Source organism: Stigmatopora argus, chromosome 2 (assembly GCF_051989625.1).
Source record: "Stigmatopora argus isolate UIUO_Sarg chromosome 2, RoL_Sarg_1.0, whole genome shotgun sequence".
Lineage (NCBI taxonomy): Eukaryota > Metazoa > Chordata > Actinopteri > Syngnathiformes > Syngnathidae > Stigmatopora > Stigmatopora argus.
This window is the reverse complement of record NC_135388.1, coordinates 2,064,833-2,078,604: the sequence shown is the minus strand read 5'-3', so window position 1 is coordinate 2,078,604 and position 13,772 is coordinate 2,064,833. Positions and strand designations below refer to the sequence as shown.

General features: G+C 43.0%; 2 protein-coding genes and 1 non-coding gene across 9 annotated transcripts in view; all 3 read left to right on the top strand.

Annotated features, from left to right (window-relative positions):
- The first annotated feature begins 240 nt into the window (after nt 1-240).
- dnaja2a (DnaJ heat shock protein family (Hsp40) member A2a) lies at nt 241-7,873 on the top strand. The gene is made up of 9 exons (XM_077624313.1): nt 241-416; nt 1,308-1,367; nt 3,464-3,693; nt 3,774-3,854; nt 3,923-4,056; nt 4,137-4,333; nt 5,551-5,695; nt 5,768-5,895; nt 7,048-7,873. The coding sequence occupies exons 1-9, from the start codon at nt 339-341 to the stop codon at nt 7,234-7,236; spliced, it is 1,242 nt and encodes a 413-aa protein (XP_077480439.1). The 5' UTR covers nt 241-338; the 3' UTR covers nt 7,237-7,873.
- A 409-nt stretch (nt 7,874-8,282) lies between these two features.
- Nucleotides 8,283-8,356, top strand: trnat-agu (transfer RNA threonine (anticodon AGU)). Its single transcript has one exon. It is a non-coding gene; the product is annotated as a tRNA-Thr (tRNA).
- Nucleotides 8,357-8,518: 162 nt separating this feature from the next.
- The window catches only part of lrp3 (low density lipoprotein receptor-related protein 3), a 29,445-nt gene continuing 24,191 nt past the window's right edge, over nt 8,519-13,772 (top strand). For all 7 annotated transcript variants that reach the window (XR_013305550.1, XR_013305554.1, XR_013305552.1 and 4 more), the window contains exons 1-4: nt 8,519-9,102; nt 10,704-10,839; nt 10,922-11,145; nt 12,050-12,657. Coding sequence is in view for 1 of the 7 variants with exons in the window: in XM_077622898.1 (XP_077479024.1) it covers nt 9,024-9,102; nt 10,704-10,839; nt 10,922-11,145; nt 12,050-12,657 (1,047 nt within the window). In the remaining 6 variants the exon portion in view is untranslated. The remainder of the gene's footprint in view (nt 9,103-10,703; nt 10,840-10,921; nt 11,146-12,049; nt 12,658-13,772) is intronic.

Here is a 13,772-nt window from a genome sequence, read left to right as displayed (position 1 = left end):
CGAATGGATGGACTTTAATATCAGAATCAATAAATAATAATAATAAAATAAATAAATAGTCAACATAGATACATATACAGGAAAACAGTGGTAAAATAAAAACGACTAAAGTTACGTATGTCTAAAAAATAAAAAGAAGTGGCTTGGGATGGCGTGTCAAGTGGACAACATTGTGGGTGTAATAGCATTCTTTCGGCGTTAGAGGGCGGTAACGGGAGGACGGAGCGTTGAATCCTACCGGAAGTGGCGAAGCGTAAGGCGAAGGAAACATTTTCCACCCGGCGCCGTCTCTTTGTCCGTCCACCTCCGCGCTGAAAGCAACATCCGCAGCGACAAACATGGCCAGTGTTGCCGACACGAAGCTTTACGACCTCCTCGGCGTTTCGCCGTCCGCCTCCGAGAACGAACTGAAGAAGGTAAACCGTGCCGGGCGAGAGCGGCCTTGCCCGAAAAAGCCGGCGAACAGCACCCGATGCCCGGGCTGCCTTTGACTTGCCGGGGCGCTAGTATGAAAAAAAAAATGGAATCAGGAAGTGCGTCGTTAGCATAGCGAGCTAATGCTAGCTCGTTCGCCGGCCTGGATGCTCGTGTTTGTGACGATGTCATCCAAGGCGTCAAGGTGGCCTTACAAACGGTTTTTCGACTTAACACGGAGTTAGTAAAAATAATCATTTTTGTGTTATTTTATGTGTTAGAAATTCCGCGTTTGACCTCCCATAGCAACCGCACAGGTGTTGCTGATTACCATGAAGATAGTCTAGAGATGATTTATCAGCCTATCATGTTGGAAAACATTAAAAAGGAGGCGAATAAAGATAATAAAGTGAATAAACCAACCCGGCGAGGTCACTTATTTTAGAGCATTGACGTCAATCTGCTTGTTTAATTTGTACGATTTCAACTTCGTGAATACGTAATAAAAATGTGACCGTTTATTGGTTATAAAGATGTCGCCGTTCCTGTGATGATTGGCAGGATCATTTTATAATATTTATTCATTGATCATTTGTTTTAAACGTTTTCTTTGTAGATACGGTTGTTCATAGCGCCTATCGCTAGCTTCAGATGCTAATAGCATTTCTCACGTTTCTTATACTACATTTCAAGCCGCCATTTTATACGAAAAGACAAGTGTGGATGAATAAATTTTGATAGACCTTTCTAAATGTATTTCATGTCTTTGGGTTCATTTTGTAACCAGCTAATCTTTCGATTTCGTCACGTGTAGTTGCGTCATCAGTGTATGACGTGACGGGACATGTGCTGGTGGACTGATAGTCATTTGGTATTTTTTTTTATCTCGTCAGTCATACAGGAAATTGGCCAAAGAATATCACCCGGACAAGAACCCCAATGCTGGCGACAAGGTAAAAGACGTCAACGCATACCTGGCAACTTATGTTTTCCCATATTGTATACGTTTTTTTGATCATTTCAAATTGGGTGCGCCGCGTAACAACTTTTGTATGGGGGAAAAAAAGTATGTTTTTTAGTGAAACCGATCTCGTCTTCCCCATTTCGGCTCTAATCCGGATTGTCTCGGTCACTAGTAGCAGACGAAAACGTCACTGTCGATTGCTAATGTTGTCATGCTTTGAGCCTTTTCACTATATAAATATAGCGTGTCAGCAAGCAATGTACCTAGACAGCCAAGCTGTCAGTGTCCCACAGCGACATCTACAGAATCTTGAATTTAGTGCACCGACTGATTGGGCACCCCATTCACTTTGGGGATTTTTTTTTTGAGTTTTTACTGCGCACTATGTTGCGTTGCATTTTTTTTATCGCTCAATACGGGGGAATTGCAGTCCTTAATAAGGGTAGCGATTGGCCAAGGTTGACAGGGATGTCAATGTGTTCTTTAGATGTTTTGGCCGGAGGGTTCATTGACCCCTTAAAACCTTCATTAGAGATTAATTTTAATTGCAGCGCATTCCCTAAATGCCTTTTGGATTTACACATTTTGAAAATAGTTGTACGGAGGAGTTGGTTTTTTTGCCACTTAACCGTTTATGCTGTTGGTCCAAACTGATCAACAAATGATAGGTCGTGACATAACACACAGAAATCCTGAAAATTGTGATGCAACGTGGTTGTCCAAGATGGCTGCTAGGTCTGGGGAAATGACAAAAATTGTTATCACGATTAAAAAAAAATATCAGTCTATCGCTAATTATCACGATAACTGTAATGTTTTTCCTTCAAATTTGAAACCTCAAATAAGTCAATAAATACCTTTCTTCATTATTCAATTATGAAACTAACTATGCTACCTTACTTGATAAGAAAAGAGAATATATCATATGATGACTTTAAAAAGTCATTTTGTTGTTCTGTTCTGCAATAAAGATACGACAACTCCTTTATTACACTGAAAAGTAATAAGATCCTTATTTGACGTTAACTATTGTGATCATTTTATCTCTAATGGTCGATGTTTCCCCACTTCAAAATGTCAGGCACAGCAGTCGACAATTGTCCGCAACCTGTCCGTCGGTCTGGTATCGAGCTGAAATTGTGTACTTGTGTTTTTAGTTGACGTAACAGCTCCTGTAATGTTTTAGTGTCGTGGGTTTCTTTTAATTTTTAACTCAGTATTTGCGCTGGTTTAAAAGAAAAAAAGTCCCTGGACAAGAAGCTGTGCCAAATGTCAACACGAGGGTCATAGATGTGACCTACCGTATTTTCTCGCATATAAGCTGTATTTGTCGCTAAAAAAAAAGATGACTGAATCAAAGTTACGGCTTATATGCGCACAAATTAGACTTAACATCACGAAACTGCAAGGTGACAAGAAGGAAACGACATAATGCCCAACGATACTGTCATTTATTTCAAAATAGAGAAAATATAAACAGATAAAACGCTAAACAGAATTAATTTTGACGGGGGCGGCTTATACGAGAGAAATTGTGAAAATCAACGATTTTAAGGGTGCGGCTTATACGAGAGAAATTGGGAAATTCGTCGATTTTAAATGTGCGGCTTGTACTAGAGAAATTGTGAAATTCAACGATTTTAAGGGTGCGGCTTATACGGGAGAAATTGTGAAAATCAACGATTTTAAGGGTGTGGCTTATACGAGAGAAATTGGGAAATTCATATTAAGGGTGCGGCTTATACGGGAGAAATTGTGAAATTCAACGATTTTAAGGGTGCGGCTTATACGAGGGAAATTGTGAAATTCTTTGATTTTAAATGTGCGGCTTATACGGGAGAAATTGTGGAATTCAACGATTTTAAGGGTGCGGCTTATACGGGAGAAATTGTGAAATTCAAAAATTTTAAGGGTGCGGCTTATACGCAGAGGCGGTCAATATTTGTGAAAATACTGTAATATATTTTCGCCCTGGTATTAATGTTACCAAACACGAAATCGCATCTATTGCAGTTTTTTCATTGCCGCCAAGACCAGTTAGCCCCCCCCCCAACGCATTAAGCCTCTCCCATTATACCACTCCAGTTCAAGGAAATCAGCTTTGCCTACGAGGTGCTCACCAACCCCGAGAAGAAAGAGCTTTACGACCGCTATGGCGAGCAAGGCTTGCGGGAGGGCGGCGGCGGAGGACCGGGCATGGACGACATCTTCTCCCACATATTCGGCGGCGGCCTCTTCGGCTTCATGGGCGGCCAGGGCGGACGCTCGCGCAACGGCGGTCGGCGGAGAGGCGAGGACATGGTCCATCCGCTCAAGTACGATGAAGGGCTCGTTGTAAAAAAAAATAATAATAAATGAGAAAAAAAATGTCCTAATCATTGTTTTTTTCCCGCAGGGTCTCACTGGAGGACGTTTACAACGGCAAAACCACCAAGCTGCAACTCAGCAAAAACGTGCTGTGTAGCACCTGCAACGGGTACGTTTCCCCCCGCCGCCTCCTTCCCACGCCGCTTCCCAACGCCGCGTTTCGTGCCCGCCTCGCAGGCAGGGCGGCAAGACCGGCGCCGTGCAGAAGTGTACGGCCTGCAGGGGGCGCGGCATGCGCATCATGATCAGGCAGCTGGCGCCGGGGATGGTGCAACAGATGCAGTCCGTCTGCACCGACTGCAACGGAGAAGGTGAGGGGTCAAACTCCGCCTAGAAAAACGCGTCCGTCCAAACACGGGGGTCTTCAAATGCGGGCGTCATGCACCCTCAGGCGAGGTGATCAGCGAGAAAGACCGCTGTAAAAAGTGCGAGGGCAAGAAGGTGGTGAAGGAGGTGAAGATCTTGGAGGTGCACGTGGACAAGGGCATGAAACACGGCCAGAAGATCACCTTCGGCGGCGAGGCCGATCAAGCGCCGGGGGTGGAGCCTGGCGACATCGTTCTGGTGCTGCAGGAGAAAGAGAACGAGGTAAATGGCCGGCTTTAACCCTTTTGTTGACGCCGCTAGATCTCCCGTACCGATCCGTTGGCACAAAATGGGCGGGGCCTGTAGCACTGGAACATGAGCCTCCTCAATTTTGAAAAGAAATTGGGTATCTGAACCCATCAATGGCATCCCAAGAGTTATTAAATATAAGAGTTGTTTTAGCACTACCGTCCGTGACCTTTTGTGAGGATAAGCGGTTCAGAAAATGAATAATTGAGACCCGCCATCTACATATGTGGACGTCTCTTTTGGGTCGGTTATAACAAGCGCTTATGTGATGTCCACATATGTGGACGGACGACTGGTCTTTATGGGGTCAAGTTTTTCTAAATGATTTACTGTATTTATTCGAGTATAATGCGAACCCATAATTTGTGACTAAAAATTGGTATAATTTTTTTCGCTCACTTTTTGTCAGTGCACACTGAGCTCAGTGCATGGGTACTGGTAACTGGCAAAATCATGGTGAAACAAACTACCAGTATGAACACTTAAAATGGAATTTACAATTTTAAATCCTTAGTTTAATTCGTCATCATATTATTTAAAAAAAAAAATCAAAATCTGATTCATCATCATCATCAGACTCACCAAACAATTGATTCCATTCTTCTTGAGTTCATTTTTTTAAGTATGAGCACTGGCCAATAGAACGGGCTCTCGCGCCCCATCTGGCGGACAAAGATAGGTTGTACGTCTCCCATTATAATGTAAAACTTTGCTTCAGTTTTTTTGGTACAAAACTCTGCGCATTATACTCGAATAAATGTGGTAGAAATAAATCACTTGACTCATAAAGGTTTAATATTTTTGTCCATCGATTTTGACCCGATTTTTTGATTTCTTCTCAGTGTTGTTATCATAAACACCCACAGCTGACAAATTGTCATTGTCAGGGGCAGCTGCTGCTTCACAGCTCTCGACCTGAGCGCTAACACATTGCCTTGATAGCTAGCTATTTTTTCATTCATACATTTTATTATCCTGATTGATAGGGTGGGAATTTAACATCTTTTATTCCCTTTAAAAAAAAGTATATCAAATTTATGCCAGTGAATTGTATGTCAGATTCAGTTTTCTATGTATAGATATGTTTACATCCAGACAAACTTTAGGTTCTTTTTTATTTGTGTATATGTATATTTATTATGTATATGTTTTCTTCAATGTCTTTTTTTTTTTGTTTTGGCGACGCACAGACGTTCCGGCGAGACGGCAACGACCTTTTCATGAACCACAAGATCGGCCTGGTGGAGGCGCTGTGCGGCTTCCAGTTCATGCTCAAACACTTAGACGGCAGACAGATTGTGGTCAAGCACCCCGCCGGCAAGGTCATCGAGCCAGGTGAGGCTGACACGGCGGCGCTGGGAAAAAAAAGGGACCGATTTGAAAAACGACGTCACCACTTCTCCCCAGGCTCGGTGCGGGTGGTGCGAGGGGAGGGAATGCCGCAGTACCGCAACCCCTTCGAGAAGGGGGACCTGTACGTCAAGTTCGAAGTGCAGTTCCCCGCCAGCAACTGGATCAGCCCCGAAAAACTGGTGGTAAGGCCCCATGGCTAATGGATATCTGGCAACTTGTACCTTTTTCCTGTATTTTATACGTTTTGGGATCTTTTCAAATTGTGTACAGCGTATAACAACTTTTGGACGGGTTTTTTTTTAAGTCGTTTTTTTTTTTGTCAAAGCGATCTCGTCGTACCCATTTCGGCTCTAATCCGGATCTTCTCGGTCACTGGTAGCAGAAGAAAACGTCATCGTCAACTGCTAATATAGTTATGCTTTAAGCATGGTATGCACACGCATGTCAGTCACTTCCGGCTTTTCATTATATTAATATAGCGCGTCAGCAAGCAATGTACCCAGAGACAGTCAAGCTGTCAGCGTCATACTGTGACATCTATACAATCTTTTGATTGGGCACCCCGTCCACTTTATAGAAAATTTTGGACTTAAGTGCACCCTATGCGAGTAAATCTGTATTTTCTCGCATATAAGCCGTATTTGTAACAAAAAAAATGACATCAAGGGTACGGCTTGTATGCGCACAAGACTTGCTGTACTCTTTTACACCAGTAGATCTCGGCAATTTAACATTTACTTTTTGTGGTTATTTTCTGTTTTGCTGTAAGAAAACCTTTACTGGATGAATTAATTCTTTATTGACCTTAATAATGTGCTTTTGATTCATACAATCTCTCAGAAATACCACATAGGATGATTTTTCTTAATATTTTCCCTTCGAAGTAACACATTTGTACTCCCTAATAAATCCATGAATATGGAGGTGAAAATTGTGAATCAGGGGGCGGCTTATACGCGAGAAATTGTAAAATTCAACGATTTTAAGGCGGCTTATACACGAGAAATTGTAAAATTCAACGATTTGAAGGCGGCTTATACGCGAGAAATTGTAAAATTCAACGATTTTAAGGCGGCTTATACGCGAGAAATTGTAAAATTCAACGATTTTAAGGCCGCTTATACGCGAGAAATTGTAAAATTCAACGATTTTAAGGCAGCTTATACGCGAGAAATTGTAAAATTCAACGATTTTAAGGCCGTTTTAATGGTGCGGCTTGTATGCGAGAAAATACGGTGTGTTCCACGTTGTGTTTGTACTGTTTATTATCGGGAATTGCCATCATAGATAAGGGGGGCAATTGGTTTGCTAACGGTCTACCGTGCACCCTGCAGGAGCTGGAGGACATGCTTCCCTCGCGGTCGGAGGCGCCGCTCATCGCGGGCGACATAGAGGAGGTGGACCTGCAGGACTACGACGTCAACCAGGGCTCGTCGACGGGGGGCCGCCGGGAAGCCTACAACGACAGCTCGGACGAGGAGGGCGGCCACCACGGCCCCGGCGTCCAGTGCGCTCACCAGTAGCCCGACGGCGGCCACAGGCGGGCGGACGGGGCCCACAGAAATAGACTTTATTCTTTGTTTATTTAAACGTGGCGGCTGCCCCGGCTGCAAAACATCCTGCCGTTTCCTCCAAGGCAGCGGAATGTTTCTTGTTTGAGTTTTGCGTTTTTTTTTGTTTTTGTTTTTGTTATAGAATTTACAATAATTTAACGGACACATTCACACGTGCAGTTTTCACATAGGATGTTTTTGATTTTTGCAGCTTTTGTTTTTTTTTTTTTTTCTTGGTAGATCTTTACATGTCTTTTTTTCTCTCCCCGCCCCCTCTTCATCTTTATATTTTTAAACCCAGATTGTGTATAACAATGAAACCGGTCATTTATTGAAAAGCAATGTGATTTGAGTGAAAATAAATTGGGAAAATGAAACCGAACTAAAGTTAGAAGTGAAATCGCACACGCAAAAACACGCACATGCAGACAGGATTTAAAAAAAACAAATTAAAAGACAAAAGCCTGCATCCATGTTGAGACCATGTGCATGTATAAAAAAAGAAACAAAGTTCTATATAAATATATAAAAAGTGATGGTTCCAGCACTCACAAGAGTCACGAAAACGCTTCAAAAATGTTTCAGTTGAATAAATTGTTGAATCATTGTTATGGCCTCATTATTAAAGTTGGAAATGTACATGAGTGCATCATTCATTTGTGGGAATTTCTTAATTAGAATGCTAAAATGTAATTGTAGACCTGACAGGAGTTGCACGATTGCCTAGACTGGAAAAGTCACATTTTCCATTTTATGTAACTATTTTGTTACATTTTTAATTAGTGTTTGTACTTGGGGATATTTTTAAAATAGAGAAAGGTTAGAATTGTTTAAAAAAATTGAGCTTTTGCCATCGTGAGACCTCTAATCACGAAATGTGGGTTTAAAAAAAATGGAAATAAAAGTTTTCTGTGTATCTAAAATCATTTGCTCCATTGACAACTAAGTATTCACACATAAAGCCCGGTACGTGGTAAGATTGTATATATCCTAAAATTCCACGGCTTTCTGTATGTGGCGCCGTGGCTTAGTTGGTTAAAGCGCCTGTCTAGTAAACAGGAGATCCTGGGTTCGAATCCCAGCGGTGCCTTTTGTGGTGGTCTTTGCTGTAACAGTACTTATTTAATAACAGTCGGAATTTCGATCTAATGTTACATTTACAATTAGCACTAAAAGAATATATAATTGTATCTGATTTCAGTGTTTGTTTGTTTAAAAAAAGCAAGCTAAAGACGGAAGTAAACATTGTTTTGCCAACAAACGAACGTTGATATATGGAATCATCTTTTTATTAATTTGTGTCATGGCACACCTGCATAGAAAACTAAAGACAATTTAGCTAAACTTGGATCGTGCAGCACGTAACATAAGAGCAAAATTATCGCGGAAATAAAACTCTACGGTCTTCAAATTAAGACCTCAATGGAAAATAATCTTGCCAAATAAACCAAATAATCCTACTATAAAATCACCAGACTTCTAATAATAAATTACATAAATTATGATTATGTTTAAAGCGAGTGTCTTCCATCATATCCGCTCTTTACCACAAACGTCGTTTTACTTTGAAGCTCCAAACCGGATATCTAATATATTGCACCTTTAGTCACCCCGTCGCTGCGGAGTCACTAAAGGACAACACAATGGCTTTTTAAAACCATTCAACATGCCGGCTTCTCTCGTCTGAAAACCGATGGACACCCCACCGGGGGCTGTTGGGTGGTCGTATCCGAGATAGGAGTCCGAATCTCGGCTGGATGGAGGCGACGGTGCCGCTCGGGATGCTGCTGGTGCTCGCGCTCGCGCTGGCGAGCTGCAACGCCGAGCTGCGTTCAGGTGAGGAAGAAAAAAAACGATGCATCACCATCAACACGAGTGATGCTCACAATCCTTCTTAATAACAGCCATCGACCGTCATGCTAGTGGGGGAGGTCGTTTTATCCTGCCCTGGGGGGGTCCTCGCGGCAAAGCGAGGTGGGCTTTTGTTGTGGTGACGTCACCCCCAAACATACTTACACACACACGTCGCTGTATTGATCTGTGGTGGATAAATGATCGGTTAGTGTGTGAAAACAAGGGATGGCCTTTCACCGATAGGATGCTGATACACTATATCAGCAATACGTCACTGGAGAGTACACATATACACACACATACACACACATACACACACACATACACACTGATGCAAGATCATCGTTTTTCATTCCCATTGACGGCGATAAAAGTATTTAAAGATGACCGTCTATGACCGTCCATGGCAGCCAATGAGTTAACAATTTTTCCAAAATGCCATTTTTAATGTTGTATTTCTTCATCATGCCGGGCGGGTGATGGAGTGGTAAGTGCGTTGGACTCGCAGTTCTGGGGTCGATGGTTCGATTGCAGGTCGGTCTCACTGTGTGGAGGTTGCATGTATTGCGGTTTACATGCTAAGCTAGCTGGCTAACACTATAAATTGCCCCTAGCTATGATTGGTTGTCCTTTGTCTACTTGACCCCTGAGATTGACTAGACTGACAATTCAGGGTCCCCAGAGTTAGGTGGTATAGGTTTCAGCACCCCCCGTGAACCTTGTGAGGATAAGCGATTCGGAAAAGGTACATATATACATGGAGATTTTATAAAACATGCTGCATATTTACTCACATATAAGCCGTGTCCTTAAAATCGTAGAATTTGACAATTTCTCGCGTATAAGCCACCCCTGATTCACAATATTGATGGTTTAAAAAAGTTGCAATATTATGAGATTTACCGTATTTACTCGCATATAAGCCACCTCTGATTCACAATTTTGAGAGTTAAAAAAAGTTTTAATATTATGAGATTTACCGTAATTACTCGCATATAAGCCGCCTTAAAACCGTTGAATTTTACAATTTCTCACGTATAAGCCACCCCTGATTCACTATTTTGAGAGTTTTTAAAAAGTTGCAATATTACGAGATTTACCGTATTTACTCGCATATAAGACACCTTCAAATCGTCAAATTTGACAATTTCTCGCGTTTAAGCCGCCCCTCATTCACAATTTTGAGTGTTAAAAAAAGTTGCAACATTACAAGATTTACCGTATTTACTCGCATATAAGCCACCTTAAAATCATTCAATTTGACAATTTCTCGCGTATGAGACGCCCCTGATTCACAATTTTGAGAGTTAAACAAAGTTGTAATATTACGAGATTTACCGTATTTACTCGCATACACGCCGCCTTAAAACCGTTGAATTTGACAATTTCTCGCGTATAAGCCGCCCCTGATTCCCAAATAGTAAATGTTACTTTGCCGACATCTACTGGTGAAAAAGAGTACTTGATTCAGTCATCATTTTTTTTTGTTGCGAGAAAATACGATAGATATTTTTTCTGCATTATACGTATGGGTAATTTTAGCACTTATCTTATCTGAACTCAGCCCGTATTGCATGCGGTAGGTTGCGGCGAGAGGGCGGAGGTCCACACGGAGCGCCGGGGTGTGATCTTTAGCCCCTCCTGGCCTTTAAACTACCCCCCTGGACTTAACTGTAGCTGGACCATCCAAGCGGGCCATGGAGAGATCATTACCATTAGGTAACACACACACACACACACACATATACACACACACCTCAACAAAACGGAAAAAAAGTTTCTTCTTTTTTTTTTTTTTCAGTTTTCGGGCGTTTGACGTCGGCGAACCCGGTAACTGCGAGTCGGGTGATTGGCTGCTGATGACGTCGTCCGCTTGGCCAGGCGGTCCGCCGGACTCGCAGCGTCTGTGCGGCTCTTTGCGGCCGCGCCCTTTCGTCACCAGCAGGGGGCGAGCTTGGCTCTACTTCCACTCCAAAGTCAACGCGTCGGGACAAGCTCAGGGCTTCCACATGTCCTACATTAAAGGTAATTGGTCCGGTTGGTTCGCGGGCCGCGTTAACGTCAACTCAATTTCACGTAGGCCGGACCATTTTAGATATAATATTTAGATTTTTTTTAATAAATGGATTAAAAGAACTGGATTAAAAGCCCTGAATATTCCGTTTTTTTATAGATCTAAAACAATGTTTATTTGAGCTTTTTTTAAATATATTTTTAGATTTTACAATTTTTTTAAACTACAAACAGAAAAAAAAATATTAAAAAATGCCAATTATTGATTTAAAAGGGGAAAAATCAGGAAATTTAATATACATCTATACTCTTCATTTGAATTTGATCCTAAAACAGAAAGTCGGCACTCATCATTGACTTTCCCGGGCCACTCAAAATGATGCGGCGGGCCAGATTTGGCCCCCGGGCCGCCACTTTGACACATGTGATTTAGAGCAAGGGTGTCAGACTCGGTTTGGTTCGCGGGCCGCTTTAACGTCAACTTGATTTCACGTGGGCCGGACCATTTTAGATACAATATTTATATATTTTTTAAATAAATGGATTAAAAGAACTGGATTAAAAGCCCTGAATATTCAATTTTTAATAGATCTAAAACAATGTTTATTTGAGCTTTTTTTAAATATATTTTTAGATTTTACAAAATGATTTTTGAACTAAAAACACAGAAAAAATGGATTAAAAAATGACAATTATTGATTTAAAAGGGGGAACATCAGGAAATGTAATATACATCTATACTCTTCATTTGAATTTGATCCTAAAACAGAAAGTCGGCACTCATCATTTACTTTCCCGGGCCACTCAAAATGATGCGGCGGGCCAGATTTGGCCCCCGGGCCGCCACTTTGACACACCTGATTTAGAGGGTCCTAACCCGTTGTTTTTTTTTTGCGTCCGACGGATTCACCCGCAGGTCACTTAGGTCAAAGCAGCTGCCAGTCGGACGAGTTTTTATGCGGGAACGGCAAATGCGTGCCGCACTCGTGGAAATGCAACGTTCAGGACGAGTGCGGCGACGCCAGCGACGAGCGAGGCTGCTCGCCGCCGCCCACCGAGGCCCAGACGGGCCCCTGCCCCCGCGGGACGCTCCCCTGCGCCTGGGGCCGCTCCACCCGCTGCCTGCCGGCCGCCCGTCGCTGCGACCGTTCCCGCGACTGCCCGGACGGCAGCGACGAGCTGGGCTGCCCCGACGCGACGTGCGGGAAACGTCTGAGTCACTTCTACGGCTCGTTCGCCTCGCCCGATTTCTTCCGCCCTGCCGCGGGCGAGTTGCGGTGCTCCTGGGTGCTGGACACGCGGGACCCCAAGCCCATCCTGCTGCGGATGGACCTGAGGCTGGGGCCCGGGGACGCGCTCCACGTGTACGACGGCGCCCCCCAGCGGGCCGAGAACCTCCTGCAGGCGCTGTCCTACCACGACAACCGTCGGACCACCGTGCTGGAGTCCAGCCGGGGACAGATGAGCGTGCTCTACACGACCAAGACGCAAATTCCGGGACACGGATTCAACGCCACCTACCAGGTAGCATATTAGCCGCCTCCGCATATAAGCCACACCCTTAAAACTACAGTGGTACCTCGACATACGAGCTTAATGCGTTCCGGGACTGAGATCGTATGTCGATTTACTCATAACTCAAATGAACGTTTCCCATAGGAATGAACTAAAAACAAATTAATTTGTTCCAACAGTCTGAAAAAACACCTAAAACAGGATATTGGATTGGAAAAAATGTTTTATTTCTTCGAATTCGCCATCTATTAACAAAGTAACACATAACTAATGGTTTAATAGTAATAAAATGTGTTTAATATAACTAAAATTGGGCGGATTTCGCCGACGGGAGAGAGAGACGCACAGAGGGGGCGGGTTGGGGTTTCTGGGGGACTTTATCCACGGCAACGCACTCGTAACAGAATAAACAAATTTAAATTGACTTGGATTAATATATACAGACACACTCAAACATACGTTTAATTTAACTACACAAAACTGAATTATAATTTTGTTTTCTTTTTTTTTTTACCTTCGTTCTGGCCGGGTTAGCTGTTTGCCACGCCTCCACCCTCGCGTTCACTATCGATGGGCTGTTTGCTGTTGTATTCCCTTCAAAATATTCCGAAAATGATGCACACAAATGTCCTCACAATAGGATAACGCACGACCACTTGCCAACGACAAGTAGTCTTGAATGAGCGATCGCGGGAGCTAACAGGCTAATGAAGGAATAACAGAAAATTGATTGTGGGTAATGAAGTTTTATTCTGAGAAAGGCTGCTATTGGCTATCGGTGTTGTGTGCACGAGTATACTTCATTACCCAAAAAGCCCTCTTTTTGCCCGCGCATGCGTGTTGTGCGTTTTCTGGTCCATGTTTAGGCGAAAGAAACCATTCAGTGCTCATAGATATCTGTTATACACGAAAGAGATGCGGCAAAAAAAGACAGTGCGCTACAATGATAAACAGCCTCTCATGTCATGTCCACCTGGCTTGGTCGCATCTCGAAATTTTGATCGTATCGCGGGCGAATTATTCCATCGAAATTTTCATCGTACCTCGAGCATGTCGTAGGCAGAGCTGATCGTAGGTGGAGGTACCACTGTACATTAAAATGGTTGAATTTGACAATTTCTCCC

Coding starts and splice junctions, on each gene's coding strand:
- dnaja2a (XM_077624313.1), top strand. CDS start 339: ATGGCCAGTGTTGCCGACACGAAGCTTTACGACCTCCTCGGCGTTTCG. Junction 3,855..3,922: donor CTGTGTAGCACCTGCAACGG/GTACGTTTCCCC, acceptor CCCGCCTCGCAG/GCAGGGCGGCAAGACCGGCG. Junction 5,896..7,047: donor TCAGCCCCGAAAAACTGGTG/GTAAGGCCCCAT, acceptor TGCACCCTGCAG/GAGCTGGAGGACATGCTTCC.